At 36.7% G+C, this 24300-nt stretch overlaps 1 protein-coding gene across 1 annotated transcript in view; it reads right to left on the bottom strand.

Moving 5' to 3' along the window:
- BTBD8 (BTB domain containing 8) overlaps positions 1 to 24300 on the bottom strand; it is a 92213-nt gene that overhangs the window by 17659 nt on the left and 50254 nt on the right. The window contains exons 7-10 of the mRNA XM_032614335.1: positions 18764 to 18844; positions 17309 to 17405; positions 11948 to 12036; positions 11408 to 11510 (exon numbers count right to left, since the gene is read on the bottom strand). Of these exons, the coding sequence (XP_032470226.1) occupies positions 11408 to 11510; positions 11948 to 12036; positions 17309 to 17405; positions 18764 to 18844 (370 nt within the window). The remainder of the gene's footprint in view (positions 1 to 11407; positions 11511 to 11947; positions 12037 to 17308; positions 17406 to 18763; positions 18845 to 24300) is intronic.

The following is a 24300-nucleotide window of genomic DNA, read 5'->3' as shown; positions in this document are numbered from 1 at the left end:
AAGGGCAAACTTTGAGCTGGAAACAAATCACCTTTAAAAGACAGCTAAAACAAACATGAGAGCAAAGTTATAACTACAAAGAAAAGCTTGACTTCCCTGAGATTTTTCACTACTGAATTAATTGTTGTGCTTATAGATATCATTCATAACTGCATGGCTACACTGACATAGCCTTAATTCTTTTCTGACTATAAAATACATGTTATTACAAATTTAGAAAGGCTAAAAATGACTTATAATCCCCAGTGACTTTTTCTTCCTTTCTAATTAGGTAAGACTCTTCTTTTTATATTATATTATTTATTTAATAATGATTCATTTTTATATCATAGGAAAAAATGTTCACGAATACTGATCTCTATAAAAAATGAAATGACAATTCACAAATACCATGTGCTCTAAGGAAAAGGAAAAAATGGCAACTTAAAATTACTATATTTTATTCATGTTTGATTTCTAATTCTTAAAATGATCCTTAGGAAATAATGATTTATTGAATAAATAGTTATCTGATCGATTGTAGTAGATTGAAAAAAATGGCCACAAATTCTGTGTAGCTCAATTCATCAAGAGGTGGACTCTATTTCCTCATCCCTTGAATCTAAACTGGCCTGTTCACTTGCTTGCACAAGCAGTGGTATTGTGCAAGTTTCAGAGCATAGGCCTCAAGTAGCCTTGCAGCCTCTATCTTTACCCTCTTGGTTCTGGGACCATGAAGCCATGAAGAAGCCTGGTAAGAAAGTATACAGGGAGTGGGAGGCCCAGCCTCCAACTTAGCCACCAGCTGAAAGCAGCTGCAGGACTGAGCTCAGGCAAGATAAGCAGAAGAATCACCCAGTAAATCCACAGAGAATAAATTTTAGTTTAAAGCAACTTAGTTTTGGGGTGGTTTGTTGCACAGCAATAAATAACTAGTAAATCTGGAAATGACAGTGCTTGATCCTCAAGCAGAGTCTTCCCTGATCTCTATACCTACTTCAGATTCCTTTTACACATGCCATCAGAGAGCCTGTCCCGTCTCTTTAGAGCACTTACTTCATTTGTAATTATTCAATCATGAAATAACTACTTGATTAATACCCATCTCTCTCACTAGGCTGTATGTTTACTGCATGTGAAACCATGTCTGTTTTGGCTCAGCGTTGTAACCACAGGTCCTAGTACAGAACTGAGTCACAGTAGACACAAACATCTGTTGATCTCTGAGCATCAACAGAGACTGAGAGTTTGTAAGCGAATTCATAAGCTAAATTAAGTTTAATCCTTGAACATCAAAACTTTAAAAATTTTACCCATTTACCAAGAATTCTTCTGAAAAGTATTCTATACTTCCCCTGCTTTATTTATTTGAGTAAAAAAATCATACTTTGCTATAATTTGAGTCTTTAAAAAGTTTTTTTTACATTTTTACTATAATTTACCATTATCCTTCCCTCCTCTGGTAACTTCCTGAGTAACTGTGCAGTTACTAAGAGTTTTAGGCAATAAGCCCAATTTGCTCTATTATAGGCATTGTTCTGGTATTAGAGACAAATGTAGAGTATTCAAATAAACTTGGCAGGTATCTACAAAGTGCTTACTATATACATAATGTTATGTGCTCTGACAGCAATATCTTTTTTTTTGGTATTATTAACTTTATTTAAGCTCAGGAAGAAAATCATAAAAGCAATAACTCAGTAGAATTGCCAATCAACCTGTCTCTCCTCAAACAGCAAATGGCCAGCTTACAAGCAATATCTTTTAAAAAATACAGATGTATAGCTGTCATAATTTAGCTTGAAATCTATTGGAAAACTAAAACATGGACATAATGATAACAGATGGTATGTGATCTTATTCCATACTGATCTGAATATATGATAACATTAAATGTTAAGAGTAGCTTAAGGTTCAAAGAAGGAAGAAAATGTAATATACTTCTAGATCAAACACATAAAATTTTATTTTTTTTTTAACATCTTTATTGGAGTATAATTGCTTTACAATGGTGTGTTAGTTTCTGTTGTATAACAAAGTGAATCAGCTATACGTATACATATATTCCCATATCTTCTCCTTCTTGCATCTCCCTCCCACCCTCCCTATCCCAACCCTCTAGGTGGACACAAAGCACCGAGCTGATCTCCCTGTGCTATGCGGCTGCTTCCCACTAGCTATTTTACATTTGGTAGTGTATATATGTCCATGCCACTCTCTCACTTTGTCCCAGCTTACCCTTCCCCCTCCTCGTGTCCTCAAGTCCATTCTCTATGTCTGCGTCTTTATTCCTGTTCTGCCTCTAGGTTCTTCAGAACCATTAAAATATTTTTCTTTTAGATTCCATATATAAAAACACATAAAATTCAATAGTTAACACATGGTTCAAATTTCAAAACTATATAAAAGGCATCACTAAGAAAAGTCACCCACTCCTTCCTGTCCCTGGCCACCTATTTTCCCTTGTCCCAATCAATATTATTTATTTTCTGTATTTTTCCAGAGTTATTTTATGTATATACAAACAAAAAAAGTAATTTTTCCCTTATTTTACTCAAATGGAGGCATTAATATGCACAGTACTCTCTACTTTACCTTTTATACTTAGCATATACCTTGAATATTTTTCTTATCACAATATAAAGAGCCTTATTATTGTTTTAATAGCTATGTAATAGCCCATAATATGGATATATCAGAAGTCAAACAACCAGTCCTCTACTTGTAGATGTTTATTTCTTTCCAGTTTTTGTTATTACAGTGTTGTAATGAATGACCTTGTAGATAACATTTCACACAGATGTGAATATATCTATAGGATAAAATCCTAGAAATGAAATTGCTGGGTCAATACTACTTGTCTTATCCTGGGTTCTGCCTAATAACTGAGCCTGAGAAATAGGCTTGTACACAAGTGATCCCAAGATGACCCAAGAGTGAAACAAGGAAGGAGGGAAAGCCAGTGGAAGGGTATGTTTTCCAGCTCCTTGCTACTCAAAGTGTGATCCACAGCAACCATTACCTAGAGCTTGTTAGAAGTGTAGAATCTCAGGCTCCGCCTCTGATTTACTGAATTAGAACCTACATTCAACCAAGATCCTGAAGTGTTTTTTGTTTTTGCCATACCACACGGCCTGCGGGATCTTAGTTCGCCAACCGGGGATTGAACCGTGTGCCCCCTGCAGTGGAAGCACTGAGTCCTAACCACTGGACCACCACCAGGGACTACCCAGTCCTGAAGTGTTGTGTATATACATTTAAGTTTGAGAAACAATGATATAGCATTTGCTATTGTAAACAACTGGGGATCAATCTTGTTGGGGGCCCTCTGAAGAGCCACAGAGAATACAATTTGAATTATTCACCCAAGGGATAGATCAGGGAAACATTTAATCACTGGTTAATCACTGACCAATCTCCCATTGGTCAAGGTTTGTCCCCTGGGATATTAATTCCCTTTCACTTACAGGTTTGAAGAGCTGTAGGTACCCTGGGTAGAACAGCAGTGAAGCCTCAGGACAGAAAGTGAGAAATACGTGTGATGTGGCTGAGGGAAAGTGCTGTCAGATTACACCTGTGTGCAGCTGGATGCTGCAGCAATGGTTGGAGTACATACATGGGTCAAGAGGATATGAGGTGGGGCAGCAGGAGGATACAAAAGATTGCCAACGTATATTCAACGGAGCACTGTATTCCAAACTCTAGTTTTCTCCCCTAGCAACCTAGAGAAATATATTCAGTGGCTTACAATCAGCATTAGAAGACAAAACAAGAAAGAAAAAAGAAAGAGATAGAAAAGAGAAAAACAGAAAATATCAGAACATCATATGGAATATGGTAAGTATTCTTTTTTGAAACTTGTTTCAGTTCCACATGTGTGAGTTAACTGGGTTATAACATAAAAAGAACTTGTGGGCTTCCCTGGTGGTGCAGTGGTTGGGAGTCCGCCTGCCGGTGCAGGGGACGTGGGTTCGTGCCCCGGGGCGGCTGGGCCTGTGGGCCGCGGCCACTGGGCCTGCGCCTGCGGAGCCTGTGCTCCACGGCGGGAGAGGCCACAGCGGTGAGAGGCCCGCATACCGCAAAAAAAAAAAAAAAAAAAAAAAAGAACTTGCTCTGGGTCAATCAAAAAAGTTTGAAAAACACAGCAAAAGCTGTGCTAATTTATACCCTTCCCAGGAATGAATAGGAGTACTTATTCCCTACATCCTTGTTAAAATAGTACAAATTTCCTTTTTTTCCCCCATACTAAAAGGTAGAAAACAGTCTGACATGGTAATTTTAATGTCCATTTCTCTTAAATAAATGAAGTTGAAGATTTGTTCATCAAATTAAGAGGCATCTGTATTTTCTAAGTGAACTATCTAGTCTTATCCTACATTTAGCTATTTTTTAAAAATCAACTTGTAGGAACTCTCTATATTAGAAAAATTAGAATAAGAGTATGATATGAACTGTCATTTGTTTTTTGACTTTGCTTATGGTAATTTTTACTATATACAAATTTTGCATTTTTATGTAACTAAATTCTTTTATGGCTTCTAAATTTTGTATCCCCACTCCACTGATCAGGTTATGAACTAATTCTCCCAGGACTTAACTGTAGTGTTTTAGGTTTCATTTTCTTTACTTGTAAATCTTTTTTTTTTTTTTTTTTCGGTACGCGGGCCTCTCACTGTTGTGGCCTCTCCTGCTGTGGAGCACAGGGTCCGGACGCGCAGGCTCAGCGGCCATGGCTCACGGGCCCAGCCACTCCACGGCACGTGGGATCCTCCCGGACCGGGCCACGAACCCGCGTCCCCTGCATTGGCAGGCGGACTCTCAACCACTGCCCCACCAGGGAAGCCCTACTTGTAAATCTTTGATCCATTTGGAATGTATACTGGCATACCAGGAAGTGATGTATAGATCCAACTTAATTTTTTTCCAGCAAGCTTCCTGTTGTTGTCCTAACACTATATACTGAATAAACACTATGACTCATACTATTTAATTCTTTTGATATTGTGTTAATTAAATAGGCCTTCAATTATCTTTTGGCCTTAGGACTAAAAGCATGATATATATACAACTTTAGTTTTACCCTAGTGACTATCCCCCACGCCTATTTTTGTTTTAATTTTCCTATATTTAAAAACTACTCATAATTTGTTTTTAAAAAAAGGCTTAAATAAAACTTTTTTTTTAAACATCTTTATTGGAGTATAATTGCTTTACATTATTGTGTTAGTTTCTGCTGTATAACAAAGTGAATCAGCTATACGTATACCTATATCCCCATATCCCCTCCCTCTTGCATCTCCTTCCTACCTTCCTTATCCCATCCCTCTATGTGGTCACAAAGCACCTAGCTGATCTCCCTGTGCTATGCGGCTGCTTCCCACTAGCTATCAATTTTACACTTGGTAGTGTATATATGTCCATGCCACTCTCTCACTTCGTCCCAGCTTACCCTTCCCCCTCCCCGTGTCCTTAAGTCCATTCTCTACGTCTGAGTCTTTATTCCTGTCCTGCTCTTAGGTTCTTCAGAACCATTTCTTATTTTTAGATTCCATATATATGTGTTAGCATACGGTATTTGTTTTTCTCTTTCTGACTTATTTCATTCTGTATGACAGATTCTAGGTCCATCCACCTCGCTACAAATAACTCAATTTCATTTCTTTTTATGGCTGAGTAATATTCCATTGTATATATGTGCCACATCTTCTTTATCCATTCATCTATTGATGGACACTTAGGTTGTTTCCATGTCCTGGCTATCGTAAATAGTGCTGCAGTGAACATTGTGGTACATGACTCTTTCTGAATTATGATTTTCTCAGGGTATATGCCCAGTAGTGGGATTGCTGGGTCATATGGTAGTTCTATTTTTAGTTTTTAAAGGAACCTCCATACTATTCTCCATAGTGGCTGTATCAATTTACATTCCCACCAACAGTGTAGGAGGGTTCCCTTTTCTCCACACCCTCTTCAGCATTTGTTGTTTGTAGATTTTTTGACGGTGGCCATTCTGACCCGTGTGAGGCGATACCTCATTGTAGTTTTGATTTGCATTTCTCTAATGATTAGTGATGTTGAGCATCCTTTCATGTGTTTGTTGGCAATCTGTATATCTTATTTAGAGAAATGTCTATTTAGGTCTTCTGCCCATTTCTAGATTGGGTTGTTTGTTTTTTTGATATTGAGCTGCATGAACTGCTTGTATATTTTTGGAGATTAATCCTTTGTCAGTTGCTTCATTTGCAAATATTTTCTCCCATTCTGAGGGTTGTATTTTGGAAGTTTTAGCCACAGCAATCAGAGAAGAAAAAGAAATAAAATGAATCCAAATTGGAAAAGAAGTAAAAGTGTCACTGTTTGCAGATGACATGATACTATACATAGAGAATCCTAAAGATGCTACCAGAAAACTACTAGAGCTAATCAATGAATTTGGTAAAGTAGTAGGATACAAAATTAATGCACAGAAATCTCTTGCATTCCTATACACTAATGATGAAAAATCTGAAAGAGAAATTAAGGAAACACTCCCATTTACCACTGCAACAAAAAGAATAAAATACCTAGGAATAAACCTACCTAAGGAGAAAAAACACCTGTATGCAGAAAACTATAAGACACTGATGAAACAAATTAAAGATGACACCAACAGATGGAGAGATATACCATGTTCTTGGATTGGAAGAATCAACATTGTGAAAATGACTATACTACCCAAGGCAATCTACAGATTCAATGCCATCCCTATCAAGCTACCAATGGCATTTTTCACAGAACTAGAATTAAAAAGTTCACAATTTGTATGGAAACACAAAAGACCCCGAATAGCCAAAGCAATCTTGAAAAAGAAAAATGGAGCTGGAGGAGCAGGCTCCCCGACTTCAGACTATACTACAAAGCTACAGTAATCAAGACAGTATGGTACTGGCACAAAAACAGAAATATAAATCAATGGAACAGGATAGAAAGCCCGGCAATAAACCCACACACATATGGTTACCTTATCTTTGATAAAGGAGGCAAGGATATACAATGGAGAAAAGACAGCCTCTTCAATAAATGGTTCTGGGAAAACTGGACAGCTACATATAAAAGGATGAAATTAGAACACTCCCTAATACCATACACAAAAATAAACTCAAAATGGATTAAAGACCTAAATGTAAGGCCAGACACTATAAAACTCTTAGAGGAAAACATAGGCAGAACAATCTATGACATAAATCACAGTAAGGTTCTTTTTGACCCACCTCCTAGAGAAATAGAAATAAAAACAAAAATAAACAAATGGGACCTAATGAAACTTAAATACTTTTGCACAGCAAAGGAAACCATAAACAAAACAAAACATTTTGAAACAGAAAAATTTAATCTTGTTTTGAAATAGTTCAATAATTAGAAGTCCTAACTTTTCTAACAACTTTCTCTCTTCTACTAACTCCTCTACCCTGCTCTCTCTTCCTCCCAAAAGCAACGGTTTGTACTTGGTAGGAGGGAGTAGCCTCTTCTTACTGAACTGCTGCATAGTGAGCAAGAAGGAGAAAAAGCTCAAAGTCCCTCATATTAAAATTTAAAAAAAAATTCTCCATATATAATCCAGTGCAGCACTTTCTTATCTCCCTTTTTATATGACAGTGTTAGGCATATTATTGATAGAGTAAAGTGCCTGCCATGAAACATGTAGTTTAACTGAATTAGAGCCAAAGAAGACTTAAGAAGATTGCTCAATCTTTCTTTCATTTGTTTTGGATAACATATTTCATAATTTAATTTAAAATTTTTTTAATATTCTATTTTTATTAATAAAGCAAAATATATTTTATTTCTATAGTAAAATATGAAAAATATATTAAATTAAGGTTTCCTAAAATTTGAATATCCACAAAGAAAGACAAAATTTCGAATTTTCATTATAATCACCACAATGCCAAAAGCCTTGTAAGTTTGGTTGTTCTGATGTTCATCTTTATATCTGTCTTGAAAGGAAAAACCAAGCATTCACAAAGCTTACAAGGAACTGATTAGAGCTATAAAATCAAAATAAAATATTGTAGGAGAGGGAGAGGCATAGTATGAAGAGCTTATTCCTCAGTTATACTCACTTACCACTTGTTAAAAAAAAATCAAACTTCTTGAGACAATCAGTTAAGATCCCTCCCAATCTGGCCTTAGCCTCTCCCCAAACTTATCTTCTCTCATTATTCCAGTTACAAGAGAATATTGGCACTGCCCAGACTCCAGGTCCCTGGTCACATTTAAAAGTCACTTTTTTATTTTGAAATTGTCCTCTATTTTCAGGTTCATCTCACATCACTTCTCTTATCCTTCCAATCAGAATCAATTGTTTTAACTTCTGTGATTCCACGTATAAACCTGAATTATAAATTATACTTATTCACTCCTTTATTTACCTGTCAATATATACTGAGTGCCTAATGTCTGCTAGGCCCTGCCCTAAGGCTGGTGCTGCAAAGGTAAATTAGACTGACATGGAACTTAATGCTAGTATTCATCATAGTCTAACTTGTATTTTGCATAGTTGTTTAAGTGCCGATCCTTCCATCAGTTTGCGAGTTCCTTGAAGTCAAGGCCCATACTTCCTAAAAATAATCTTTGCCCATGCTGAGCATCTATTATATGACCTTTAGAATGGCAGCAATTGCTTTTAAGACCTGGTTTTATAATTTACTGACAAAGTGAACTTGAATAAAGCATTTACCTCTCTGATTCTTTTTTCTTATATATAAAGTGGAAATAAGAGTACCTATGTTATACGTAATTTCAAAATATAAAAAGTATATTTTGAACCATAAAGGTCTTTTAAAAATCCACTAGATAATAATTCACTTCTATTGAACTGAATTATAGCTGGGCCATTTGCTTGCCTCATGAACAGAGTAACCATTCAATGACCAAAGAAACGAATGCAAAATAGTAAGCAACAAACCAACGAAGTCCTTCATTAGCATAAACACAGATTTAGATTTATTTTTTGCAGTGGTATATCACCAGCTGATGGCCTAAACTTATTTTCCCAGTTAGATTTAGATATTATTTTCTATGAAACCCAGTCTAAAATACTATTCATGGTTCAATCAGAGAAACGGGACCGCTAGGAGGTATTTATATACGTAAAGGAGTCTGTTAAAGGGATTTCACCTTATGCAATTATGGGAGCTGGTTAAGCACTCTTTGTATGTGATGATGTATTGTAGTATGAAGTCCACAGGGAAAGCAGTTGAGAGAGGATGATAGATGTAAAGTGTGAGGGGTAAGGACAAGCTGACACCCAAGAGCACAAGCTATAACCCACAAGGATGGGCTCATTTTAGGTCTCACTGCCTCCAACATGGATGAAATGAGTGCCCTTCAGGAGATGCTAGCACTCACCATCATGGAGCTAAACACATCCCTGGCCCAGGGGTAAGAGAAACCAAAGAGGATACAGGGCAAGGTGAAGCAGTGCAAAGAAGGAAATTCTGGGAAGCATAGTTCATCCTAATCAAGCTAACACATTGCAGAGACACTACAGTCCAACCCTTGTCAACTTGGCATGCATACACATTTCTTTAAATCATAGTTAATTCCTATGGAGACAAAGTAAAGTCATGCTAATGCCTAACATATACAACCATCCCCTATAAAACAAACATGCTAACCCTCTCCCTAAAATAGGATACAAAGTCTCTCTTCAAACTGATTCAAACTACCCCTTGGCATCCTGTAACTTAAATACAGAGGGTATAGTTAACGTGTCTTATACTAAATGGTAGGGGAATGAGACAGTGGGGAAAAAAAATAATTGGTTAATATACACATAAACATTCATATAAAAAGGGGAAATGAATATGTTTACCTCATAACTACTACAGTGCTAATTTCTATAACTGGTCACGTGGTCATACCTAGTATTTATAACTACCTTTTCCTGCAACCATTCCATGTTCCCTTTGTCCTCAGCAAGTACCTCTGCTGTTTATAGTTCTTTATCTGGTAAGGTGGCCCAAACTTTCATTCCTGAAGAATCTGGGCCAGTATCAGTGCTGCTTAAATTGAGTTTTTCCACTGATTTTAACCATAGGACATGGGAGTACTGCATTTCAGATATACTACTCCTTCCCCACATTATATAGCACCAACCCAATTTCTCCTTATAGTTAGTGGGAAGCAGCTGCATAGCACAGGGAGATCAGCTTGGTGCTTTGTGAACTCGTAGAGGGGTGGGATAGGGAGGGTGGGAGGGAGACGTAAAAGGGAGGAGATATGGGGATTATATATATACATATAGCTGATTCACTTTGTTGTACAGCAGAAACTAACATAGCATTGTAAAGCAATTATACTCCAATAAAGATGTTAAAAAAAATAGGCTCAATCTAATAATAATTCCTCTTCTCTGCCTGTTGATTTACAAAGTGGCCAGAAGGAGGTGGTCCCAACTTCCAGTTCAATGGAATCATTGTGTCCATAGGTGAAAACATTCTTCTCTTTGGAACTAAGACCTCTAGATCAGCAGATCCTAAAGTTATAGGGACAAGAAGCAAAAATTTTGCTAGTGGATCGGAGTAATTATACATGGAGCCACTCTCATTTCCACACCTTGATTTCTGTACCCATGAATCCTAGTTATGTTAAGAAATAGCACCACAAATCAAAAGCTGATTTAGAGCATATACAGCCTCCCGGAGGACACTGCCCCAATCCCACAAGTCACTGCCACGTGGCTGCACCGCAACCAAGTCTTCAAAAGGCCCTTCCTCCAGTCTATCAAGCCAGCTGCTTCAGGATGATAGGGAGCACAGTAGGACAGGTGAAATCAGTAAGCATGGGCCCAACTGCCATACTTCATTTGCTATAAAGTGAGTTCTTTAGTCAGAAGTGATGCTGGGTGGAATACTATGGTGGTGAAAAAGGCAGTAAGTCCACGGATAGTGGTTTTACTAGAAACACTGGAAGTAAGGAAGGCAAATCCATATCCAGAGCAAATGTTTATTACACTGCGAACAAAGCACTGCCTTTTCCATGATGAAGTGGTGCAATGTAATTAACCTGCCAGCAGGTAGATGGCTGGTCCTCTTGGAGAATGGTGCCACTGTTTCAGTGTTGCACCCAAATCCGCCTTAATGAGTGGAGGTCCCTGCTACTGAGCCAATGCATAACCGACCCTGGCACCATGCCCCTTTTGTTCATAAGCCAACGTATACTTTCTAGTGATTGTGGTTCTCTGACTGAATTCTAATGCATTTGGTACAGAGGAACAGAGTCCTAAAGACAGATTCTCTGAATTGGTTCTGGGTTATCTGGAATTGGTCCTTTCATCTTGCTTTTATAATATAATTCTACATTTGTATTTAAAACACCAAAAGTACCTATGTAAAATTTAATAAACTTTTTGATGACAAACACAAAGTATTCAGGTTATACTTACTAAAGACTGAATCAACATATTAAGACAACTTTTCTGAATCTCAGGAGGTACATTCGCAAAGCTTCTCTCAGACCAAAACCTTGCAAAATGCTTTACAATCCACCTGTTAAAAATCAAAGATACTCAAGTTAAAGAAATGAAAATATTTTTCATTATAATATTCAGTAACATTTTGGTTTTCAATAATATAAGTTTTATATATATTATGTTTTGACTAACCCTAACAGTTAATTTTGTGAGTGCTATAATGGACTTAACTAAGTTCCCTTTTCTGTAAACATTTATTTCAAATCCACTCTGGGTTATGTGCATGGATTTTAACATAAATAACCATGGTTCAGCTAAAATAATGTTGATTCCAAGCATCTTGAGTAATATCGACATCAATACTTCTCCTCAATTGTTGTAACTAGTTAAGCATTAAGCTATTTACATTGTGCCCAAGAAAATAGGCCAAGTCTAAAATTTCCCAGAAAATTAGGAAAATGGAAGAACAGAATCCCTAAATTAATAATATCAGCACTACTTCAGATCACTTACTTCATGCAGTCAGCAAAAAGACTTTCCACTCCAACTGAATGAGCAATAATCAGGCATTCTAATATAGATGCCAACCTTCTGGGAACAGGCTAAAATTGATAGAAAACACTACATTTATTCTTTTTCAACTTACAGAGGCTAAAAGTAATTGGTTCATAAAAATGATCTGATTTACGTACCTAAACTGCAGAATAAATATATGTAACTCAAAAGTCTTTTATTCTTTTAAAATCAGGTATCACTGATAAACTTTAGTTTTTATAGGATAGCATTTGAGTTCTTTTAGCTGCCAGAATGCACGGTTTATATTCTAATTTCTTTTAGTGTAAATATTTTCTAGAGTACAAGTGGTATAATAATTTCTAGCACATCACAGTGCAACACAACCATATGGTCTAATCTGCTTCCTAAAGTATAAATATAACTTTAAGTACATGTGCAATGGGAGGTCCTACATTGACCTCAAACAAAATGACAGAATTTAATTAGATCGTTGATTATATAAACATATTTTTTAAAAGCACATATACAGAAGTAATGAACTAAAACAATAAATAAATAAAACGTAGATAGAAGTAGTGAAGAACTCACTGCTCTTGGTGTTAAGCCTCAATATGTGCTACGTATTACCTGTGCCATGTATTTTCAGTTTTTTAGACTATGTTCCTAAGCACATCTATTGCCCTATTAGGGCGAATAGAGTTCAGCTTCTCTTTGTACACATTCATTAGTTGTGATTTGCGTTTATGCACTTAATAAAGACCAGCAATCAACCAATATGTATATATAGTCTCTAAATATGTATCTGAAGATACCTTGCACTCAGAGAACAGCAAAAGTTTCTTCAGAAATGCCTCCAGCATAGTCCTTCAAATAAGGTCAGTGATTTCCAATTTTTTTTTTTTTTTTTTTTTTTTGGGGTACGCGGGCCTCTCACTGTTGTGGCCTCTCCCATTGCGGAGCACAAGTTCCAGACGTGCAGGCTCAGCGGCCATGGCTCACGGGCCCAGCCACTCCGCGGCATGTGGGATCTTCCCGGACCGGGGCACAAACCCGTGTCCCCTGCATCGGCAGGTGGACTCTCAACCACTGCGCCACCAGGGAAGCCCTCCAATTTTTTTTTATAGATTTTTTTTTCCATTTCATTATTTATTTATTTATTTTTGGCTGCATTGGGTCTTCGTTGCTGTGCGCGGGCTTTCTCTAGTTGTGGCAAGTGGGGGCTACTCTTCATTGCGGTGCGTGGGCTTCTCATTACGGTGGCTTCTCTTGTTGTGGAGCACGGGCTCTAGGTGTGCAGGCTCAGTAGTTGTGGCTCACAGGCTCTAGAGCACAGGCTCAGTAGTTGTGGTGCACAGGCTTAGTTGCTCCACGGCACGTGGGATCTTCCTGGACCAGGGATCGAACCCATGTCCCCTGCATTGGCAGGCGAATTCTTAACCACTGCACCACCATGGAAGTCCCCCAACTTTTAAAATTACAAACTGCTATTAATTTGATTTCCTAATACCCTTCTCCTAAAGGTGTTACATACTACTTAGGAAATTAACTGTAAATACCTGTTTTTGCACATCAACAATTTAGTTATTCCCTTTGAGATAACTGAAGGTACTCTAAATTGTCCTAAAATCAGAAATGGCTATCACTATATAAATTATACAATAATTCTACTAAGTTAAATAATTTGGTTTTCTGACCCACTTCAGGTAAGATAAAAGTAGTATGAGGGAAGAGACTACTGGTATAGACATAATTGACAACCTAAAAGCATCCAGAAGCATAAAAAATTATAAAAGTAAGCACAAGAGTTAAGAAGTCTAGCAATCTAATTTTATTTAGGAATAACCAGCCCTCCACAACACAAAATCCACTACTTGATGTATAACTTAAGAATAATTTCCATACAAAATATTAAAATGCAAAATAATTTGCTGCTTAAAGTCAAAGGCTAGCAAACCAGCTTGTGGGCCAAACCTAGTCCACCACTGTTTTTGTGAATAAAGTTTTATTGGAACACTGCCATGCTGTTCCATTTACATATTGTCCATAGCTGTTTTTGGTCTATAACAGCAAAGCTGAGTAGTTGTGATGGAGACTGTATGGCCCACAAAGCCTAGAACATTAACTATCTAGCCTTTTATAGAAAAAGTTTACTGACCCCTGGCTTAAAGGGATAACTAGCTTTCTAAGAATTTTATTTATATGGAAATGCTGATTTCCTAAGTGTTTTTGTAATAGGATGACTTGATCTTTAGTCATCTTCAAAACCTGCTTGTAAAATCTGGGATGACATATATTTAAATTATAACCTAAGATATATTTTTAAATCAGTGGCAAAAAACATAATGTAAAACCCACTATAATCCTATAAATGAAGTTCTAAAATTTACTTTTAAAAGAGACAAGATTGTAAAGTTAATGAAATGACTGAAGCTAGCTTGCCAAGAGTTCTGGGGCCCGTTAACCACCATATTATATCACATCATATATTACTGTGGCATGTGCTATTATAGATTTACTATATTTAAGTCACTGCCAAGAAACTGCATAATTGAGATCTAGAAGTTAAAAATTATACATTCAAATATATATTTATCAAAATATATATTGTTAAAATATGTAAAGCAAACAATTTAAAGATCAGGTCAATAAAAACAAAAACTGCTCTCAAATATCTGTTAGCACAGTAGTACAGACTTCATTAAAATAAAGTAAAATAATTTTCAACAAAATGCCATATTGATAATTTAAAAGCATTTCATCTTCTGTTGTTTAAATGACAACAAATATGCCTTTTGTATTTTTAACATTAAGTGAAGTATTGAAAGTAAAATATAAGAAGCTGCATGTAACCTGTGTATACTCATGAACATACTAAAAAGTAGAGGCAATGGTCCAAAGACAATACATAAAAGAGATTATTTTTTAAATGTTTCATGCAATTGGTTTATTGACGAGTCTCAGTTTAAAGGAGATACTAACAAAACTTTCTTTCCCCAATTCGTGCTATCAACCATGCTGTGTCAAATTCCCTCTTTTCCCATACTTTAATGATCATAGGCAAATTCCAGTACCTTCTGGTTACTTTTGGTATTGAAATTTGGTATAGTACTATTTAAACACCTATCTCATACTTGATTTAAATCTTTCACTCCCCATCACTGACTACACTTTTAGTTGGGGAGATCTGGAATGGAGAGTAGAACATGGTCTCTTGCTCCTCCATTTTGTGGGTCTAACTCCTGTGGAAGAGGGTTATGGATGGCTATGGTCACCTTATGTAACTAACCAGTGACCAACATGGTAATAGGAAGATGTCCTTGACTACTCTAATCCAAATGTTGGTGGCCTTTGCTAATGTGGTGGCTTGTTAAGAGACAGACTGAATTTCACCCTAACCTCTCAGTGGTAAAGGTTCTTCTAGGGTTCATGATGTTTGATGCCTCCTTACATGGGACACTGTCATTTGACCCTGTATCAGTCTCTTCTAATCTTCATTGAACCACTAAGGTCCCTTTCCTTCCCTGCATACCATGCATAATTGGGGTGTGGAATGGACTCTCCATTATTTTTTTCTATCTATGACAATAACTATTGCCTCTAGTCACCAGGCTAGTACTGGCTTCTCTAGCAAGCCTCCTCCTCCCTTAAGAAATCTCCATATTCAAGTATATTCTCCCTGGTTCCTGAGACATATTCCAGGCTCTTCCAAGAAATCTCTTAGTACTTTCTTTTCTTCTTTGATGGAAGTTCCAGAGTGGATTGGTTATACAGATATGATAGATGTCCATCTCGGGTCTGAGAAGACATTATCTCCTCACTGCAGATACCCCTATCTTTAATCTTTATTTGGAATAGGCTCTTAACTTTCTCTTGGCTGGGAAGATGGGGGAAGATGAAAGAGAAGGAAAAGTCTTTCACCAGGATTCTTCACTTTCTGCAATGCTGAGGACACCACAGACTGTGCTCCTTCTTCTAGCTCCCTTACTTATAGAGGCTGGAATGAATGGTTGATTAAAGGTAGTTAAGGAGTTTAACTGTTTCTCAGTGAACCTTGAAGGGTTGGTAGGGGTGGTAGACCCAGTTCATGACTCTGTTTTAGCACATGGGGTGATTCCTCAGCTACAACTTATAGACAGATAGGAAAAGTCCATTCCAACACAAAAATCTAAATTTAAATGTGATTAAAATTATTAAAATTACATAATTACAATGCATATTGTTGGCTCAAGTAGCCAATAAGAGGGAACTATTGATGTAAAAAATTCTTTTAAGGGCTTCCCTGGTGGCGCAGTGGTTTAGAGTCTGCCTGCCGATGCAGGGGCCGGTGTGGGAAGATCCCACATGCCGCGGAGCAGCTAGGCCCGTGAGCCATGGCCGCTGAGCCTGCACGTCTGGAGTCTGTGCTCCGCAACGGGAGAAGCCACAACAGTGAGAGGCCCGCGTACAGCAAAAAAAAAAAAAAAAAAAAAAAAAAAAAAAAAAAATTCTTTTAAGATTTGTTTTTTGTTGATTATAAAAGTAATACATGACCATGGTAGAAAATTTAGAAAATGTAGAAAAGCATAAATAAGAAAATAAAAGATAGCAGAGAAAATTAGAACAATGGTGAATCTAAGAATAATGTACAAAATGGCTTTGAAATGCATAGTATAGCATCTCTCTTTAGACAATAAATTTACATTTGCATAAACTAAAATTAAAAAGTCAGTATTCATATAGCACCTGGGGGAGAGAAGTAGAAGAGAACTATATCATACCCCAAGTACATGCTATAAAGAGAAGTGGTAGGAAGGAGGAATGTCCTTTCAGGGAAAAGAACCAATGAAGCACTGTGTAGACCTTTGATAAACGGAGAAAGTAGTTCCCAAATTCCTTTCTCTTAGTTCCAAACCCTAACTGTGAGTCCCAACCATACACTCCACCTTTGAATTATATAGAATATTTCCATATCATTTCAGTAAACCCCCACCTCAACTTTATCTTACTTAAAATGATCTGAATTAATTTCTGTTTTCTGCAAGCACATCCTAGGAGTTATTTCTCAGTTAGGGTTCTCATTAGTTAAAATGACAATGCTAACAGAGTTAAGAAGCTAGTAGGGGGCTTCCCTGGTGGCGCAGTGGTTGAGAGTCCACCTGCCGATGCAAGGGACACGGTTCGTGCCCCGGTCCGGGAAGATCCCACGTGCCGCGGAGCGGCTGGGCCCGTGAGCCATGGCCGCTGAGCCTGCGCGTCCAGAGCCTGTCCTCCGCAACGGGAGAGGCCGTAACAGTGAGAGGCCCGCGTACAGCAAAGCTAGTAGGTAATAATGGTTGACTTTAAGCACTAGATAAAAGATTTCTAAGACTCAGTAATTACCTTCTGAAAGAAATTACAGTAATCTCTTCTTAAAATATAGATGGCTACTTCTTTTAATCCTTCTAGTCCATACATATCAGCCATATTGAGTATGTGCCTAAAGTAAAAATAGATGCACTGTCAATTCTTCAATTTAAAAACCAAGGCATAATACACAATAATTTTTTGATAATATATAGTTTAGAAAAAAGAATAATCTTAATTATTTTAATTCTAACTTTATACCCTACATAATAGATACTGTTTATAGATTATAAAAAGGACATAGGTCAAAAGTTGAAAGCCCTGTAACTTGATTTGATTTGTGGGGAATAACACGAAGTAAATTTGGAGATGTTTCAATCAAACTCCCCTCATATTCTCAGTCGTATGCAACAAAGCCCAGGAAACTGCTTCAAAGGCTGTAAAAGTTACAACTCTTCACAACAAATACGAATAATAAAAATTTAGGGGGAGGGCAACTAATTGATGCTTATCATATTGAAAATGCCTACAAATGACCATAAGATTGGAGATGGCATCCAATGATTCAGAGGGTTTCTGTTGCTTCTTTCAACTGGCAAGTATTTCTGAGTACCCACACATACTTTAGGTACTTAGGAAACCTACAAGCCTTGATACCATGATAAAATTTCTTATAGGTTTCCAGGGGCAAAACTTCAGTACTTAATCCCTTTGACTCATGATACCTTCTCCCCCAAATCATATTTATTCAGTTTATAACTAAAGGAACTAATGAATATTTAAAAGTAAACGAGCAGCCTTCATTTGTCTGATGTTAGAATAGCAATAAAAGGAGAGAACATTCAGAAAATTAGAAGAGCAAGATAGATTTCACTCTCCAGTAGGATTTCAGCAGCTTAGACGGCATTTCACCACAGAGTACTAAAGAATCATACGACTTTTTTTTTTTTTCTTTTCTTTTTTTGGCCACATCACCCGGCATGCAGGATCTTAGCTCCCTGACCAGGGATCGGACCCGCTCCCCCTGCAGTGGAAGCGTGGAACCTTAACCACTGGACTGCCAGGGAATTCCCGTTAATCTTTAGGATGCCTAAATTCTCAGATTAATTTTAGGGTTTTTTTCCTTTTCTTTTGACATCCTAAAATTAAAAAATAAAGTAGTAAAAAAATTATTCCAAATTTGATAAAAGTTCAGTTAATTTTATAAAAACCTGTCATCTATTTTCCAAAACAAATATTAAGTTTTTCTAACATAATTTAAGTGTAATAGACTTTTCTTAATCTTATTACTGTGAGTTGCTAGATCATCTTTTCTTCTAAATAAGGTGACTTACTATTTTTAGATATTCCCAAAATACACACAAGATAGGCAAAATAGACAATAAAATTGAAGCTTCTACTTCATTGACACTTTTAAACAAAGCTCAACAAAGCAGAAGCCACAAAATATTAATACTTTTATATTTAAAATCATTAAAAAATCATACATACCCAACATTAGCTTTGTCTGGAAAGTCCAAAGTTCCTCCATATATAAAATGTATCAAAACATTCATTTCTACATGGCTTATCCTGAAAAATAAAAGAAAACTATACTCAAATCCAGAAATAATTAAGATTTAACTGATAGCAATGATACATTCTATTTTCCCATAAACTTTTAACCAAGATAAAGTTCTAATCTCATTTTTATCTGAAGAATATATCCTTCGAATAACATCCATGAGGTATGCCATTAATTTAAAAATGAAGCATAACTGGAGCTATGGGTTTTTATATGCTATAAAATGTTATTAGTATATTATAAAATACCTGATTATTTTGGGGGCATCTTCCATGATAGACAAAGTTAGAAAGGGCTTTAGAGGTCATAGTTCAACCTCTGGCTCATTAAGAAATCCTTCTCAGCATCTTTGACAAATGGCCTCTGGTCTTGCTTAAAGCCTGGGATGGACAACTCTACTCACTAGAAAGAGTCTTGTTATGCTGTATAGATTTCTTAATTTGTAATACCTATCCAGTGGCTCTAGCTCTGCCAACATCCTCATTTTACAGATTTAAAAGTAAAGACGTGACTTAAGAAGTAGTCTGAAGTGATAATCTTTATGTCCCACTGACTACTAGATCTCAAACTCTAAATTCATGACTTCCTCTCCCAACACCCCAAATTCGGTCTTCTTTCTGTTTTTCTTATTTCGTTCATAGCACTGTTACAGGACTTCTTGCATCTTGTCCCACCCTCTATTCCTCTGTATCAAGGGAGGTTAATTATCTGGTTGGTAGACAACAACCACTGGCTGTTGATCAAGTGGAACTTGAGATGAGAGGTAATTTGATTCCTTTTCTCCTTTCTTCTCTGCTGAACCAGTGGTAAGAGGTGATGGGGAAGAAGTGCATCTGCTGTCCAGATTCAGACTTTCTCTCAGGTGGGCTGTCTTAGAGTAGACATAGCTAGCAAATCAACTTTGGCTCTTGCGTTAAAGCACATTTTACTGCTTTAACAGTTTTTATCAAAAATCAACGAAATGTTTTCTAACTTCGTCTGCTGAGTCTTTTGTCTCATTTTGAGCAGGAAGAAAGTATACTATTTATTGGGGCCCCCTCAAAATTCCAACAGATAGCAAAGATGGATAGCAGATGCCCCTCTTCCCCATCACCTCTTTTCACGGGTTCAGCAGAGAAGAAAGGAGAAAAGAAATCCAATTACTTCTCATCTAGAGTTCATCCTGACCAATGCCCAATGGTTGTTGGATAATTCACTTGCCTTGGTACCGAGGAATAGAAGGTGGGACAAGATGCAAGAAGTCCTGCAACAGTGCTATGAACAAAATAGGAATAACAAAAAGAAGACGGAACAATAACCTAAATGCCTAAGTCAGAGCTGGAGGTTCATCTTAATTCTCTCCCTCATTATATTCTGTCATTTTATACCTTCAAAATTTTCTTGAATTCAGCCTCTGCTGTCTAATTTCCCCTTTCATTGCCCTGGTTTAGCCTCTCAGTTTCTCTCCTCTCTACTATGATAATGTATCCTCTCGTGTGGGCTTCTTGCCTGAAATTATCTCCTTGCATCCCATTTCCCACATTGTTATTTGCTAAAATACATTTGCTAAAATGTAAATCTGATATAGCCCCTGACTTTAAAAACCCTTCAACAATTCTCCATAGCGCCTAGGAAAAAAGCCTACATTCTTTAGCTTGGTGTACAATGTTCTTTATCATCTGATCTCTAGTTCTCCCTCTCTAGCAGCTGTTCCAAGATAAGTAAACTGCCGTTTCTTATACCTGAACTACTTATAATTCTTTATATATCCATGCCTTAGCAGATACTGCTCACTCTGCTTAAAATTCTCTCCCTCTCTACTTATTTCATCTTTTAGACAGAAGACATGTGGCTCTTTACCTCTGATTGTTTCCTTAATGCTCCCAAGGGGGGGAAAAAAAGAAATCACTGAATGTTAAACATAAATAATAACTAACTTCAGTTGAGCATTTATTATGATTCAGTCAGGAGCTAATAAGCATTTTGAATGCCATTAGCTCATTTAATCATCATAACAACTCAATGGTAGATATTGTTATTAGTCTCATCTTACAGATGAAACAACTGAAATTAAGTAACTTGTCCATGGGGGCAGGTGCTGGAAAAAAAAGTAAATTGCCCAAGGTCAAATGACTAGTGATGCACTGGATCTTAAATCCAGGCAGATAGCACTGGAATTTTGGAATTTTCGAATTTAAATCCAGACTCCAAAGCCTGGGCTCTTAAGCAGTATAACACACACACACACACACACACACACACACACACACACACACACACACACACACCACACTTCCCTTATCACATTTATCAAACTGACTTGTAATATCTTTGTTTACGTATTTGTTTCTCCTTCTAAACTGAGTTCTGTGAGGGCAGGATTTGTGTCTTATTTACCCTTGCATCTCTAGTAGCAGCAGAATGTCAGCATTGATTCAATATCCCCAGGTTGAGAAGAATTTCCTTTCCCCACATAATACTGGAGCTCCGCAGTGGAAGCAGGGTGGGCACAGTGCTGATAAGACCTTCACAGTTTGTTAAGCATGGTATCTAATGTCTGCTAAAGGAACAAAAGGAGGAAGGCAAGAAGAAAAGAAATGGAGTCCTCAGGGTAGGACTCAGAAAGGTGTCTGCTTTGATTTTATGGCCTTAAATAATATATGCTCAATAAACGTTTAATGAATATTTAATGAATGGCTTATTAGGGTAGTTATAAGCATCTCCCAAACCTTCAGAAGGAATACTGAGTTGAAAACATATAAATATTTTTCAATTTACTTAATAAATATTTACTGCCCCCTACTGGTTTCTGCTGATTCAAAATTCCACATCTTTAATACTTAGAAAAAAGTCAAATCTCTAAATATTCTCATTTATATACGTTGATACAACAAGATTTGATCTCAGAATGATTATGCCATATCATCTATAGTTTGTAGCCTAAAACAGTAGCATAATTATTAGATTCCATGCACTTTTCCTCAAAATTTCGAGAGCCATTCTTATCAGTATTAATGAGGACTGACCATTTCTGTTGAAAGAATAGTTTCTTCTAAGACTTGACATATTTAAGCAAAGGATAATAATGACTAAGTAAAAATAAAAGGAGTTTTATTAAAATAAATAGCAAAAGCTAGACATTTGAGCTTATGTATCAATATATATGATAGCTATAAAAACAGCAAGAAACTGTTTTCCTGCTGTCTTGACAGATGTTTTACTAAACTGCATTCTCATTATTGTAAGTCATCTGTATTTTTACTAAAAGTGTTTATAAAGACATGATCAACTGACCTGGAAAAAAAAAAACCCCAACAAATTACTGCAATAGCCCACAGTTTAAATGGAAAGATTTAAAGCACTATTCCCATTTAAATGTAATCAGAATAAAATCCTGTAGGAGATGAAAATATAACATAAACCCAGAGTTAGAAAAAAGAAAAGCCTATGAGAGGACAGAGCTCTAGGATCATATACAACATGTGCCCAGTCTAAAACCTCTGTGCTTTATATGTGCTTCCTAGAGTTTCAGGCTCCTATATATGTGGGCTAAGGTAATGTAGGGTCTCATTCACTCATTCATTTGTTCATATACAGTCAATATTTATTGAATGACAGGCCCTATTCTAGACCTTGAGGATACAAGAAGCTTATGTTCTAGAGAGAGAACATGGACAATAAATATGTCAACAAATATACAAAGAAGATAATTTTAATAGTGAAAAGTGAAGACAATACAACAGAATAACATAGAAGAGAATAACTAGAGAGTTAGGCTGTAGCTACTTTAGGTGGGGTAGTTTGGGAAAAGCCTATGGGCCAGATCATACAGGTTCTTATAGATTATGGTAAAGATTTGGGTTTAATTCTGATTGTGATGAGAAGGCACTGAAGAATTTTAGTCAGAAAAGAAATATTATCTGACTTATATTTGAAAAGATCATCCTGAAGGTTCACAGCAAGCCCAGGAATCTCCCAAGGGAGACAAGAAAATCCAAATTTATGCTCTAAAGTCTCAAGCCACCACTGAAAGACCTCTTTTTATATAAAATGGAAACATGTGGGGTTTCTTTACAGAACTATTGGCTGTGGTTCAATTTCCAGTATAGGATGTGGAAAATTTCCCCCTTCCTCCACAAGGAGAACTTCCTTCCAACTATATCCTTCCCCCTCCAACTCTGGGACATGGATAATAGGATAATAGGATAATTATTATCAAGGATAATAGGACCCTACTATTCCTACTATAATTTATTGAAGGCTGTCCATCTTAAAAATATCATGTGCATTACATCGTTGAGCTACCAACTCATTAAAAACATTCGGTTCTTTTCTGTAAGGATTTCAGACAGGATTTCAATTCTAATCTACTGCAGAAGACATCCTACAGATATGCAACAGTGGCACAGTTCCAAAAGCGGTTGCTGACCAAGCACAGCAGGCATTGCTGTCCTGGTACTGTAAATGGCCCTCACTTGAAGGCTTTTCTCTCTAGAAAATGAGAACAATATAATTTAGGGAAAGAAGAAAAAGACAAATATTAATGAGCACTACATACTATGTACCAAGCACTATGCCAGGTTTTTTTCTTTCAACAACCTCAGGAAACTTAAGGAAGGTAAGCAATGTCCCTAAAGTCATGTAACAGTTTAGGACTGGATGTAGGACTTCCTATAAGGACACCAAAGTCCATGATCTTTCTACTATACCACACAATCCATGGAAACATCTACTACCCAGGATTACCATATAAGTTAATGTGAAAAGAGATTTTATTTTGTAGGTTACTTTGTTATAATATAAAAATTCCTAAAAGATGTGATTTTTAAAAAAAAAATAAAATCCCTAAATCCCCTTTAGCCTTCCTACAGCTTTATACACCATGATGCTAATAACATTTTAGGTGGTAATTTGAGACAGTCAATTTGATATATGATACAGGAGGGGAAAGCAAAACAGATTGTGTGATGATAATAATAATAAAGGATGTAGATAAAACCCAGAATCTGTCAGGAAATTCTCTTTTCATTTTAGCATTAGAAAACCTTGTTACATCAAGCAAAATAAAAGAGTCAAAAAGAAATGTATCCTCATTTCCAATGTGCTAGCATTAGAAGTGAATAAGCTGATTAGGAGTAAGTCTCCACTGCTGAAATAGCAGCTCTGGGTAAGATGATCCAGTAAGGAGTAGAGTCTTGCTAACAACAGAAGTGAAGGGAAAATACTGTAAGAGGAGTGAGCCTGATCATTGCTGGCACTGCTACAACGTACAGCCTACCTATTTGTAATGACAGTTTAATACAAATTTGGCTACTTCTACTTGGCTTTCCCTTGAACCACTAAAGTTGGTCAGTAGCAGTCAAGCCGTATTATAAGAGGAGATTTTTATCCATTACCTCCACTATAATGAAAGAAGGAAAATTATAGGTGGTGAGTACAGACCAATAGTTATGCCACTACTTCTTTCTTATCTATTGACCTCTTA

The sequence above is a fragment of the Phocoena sinus genome, chromosome 1 (assembly GCF_008692025.1).
Source record: "Phocoena sinus isolate mPhoSin1 chromosome 1, mPhoSin1.pri, whole genome shotgun sequence".
Classification (NCBI taxonomy): Eukaryota; Metazoa; Chordata; class Mammalia; order Artiodactyla; family Phocoenidae; genus Phocoena; species Phocoena sinus.
This window is presented reverse-complemented; position numbering and strand designations above follow the sequence as displayed.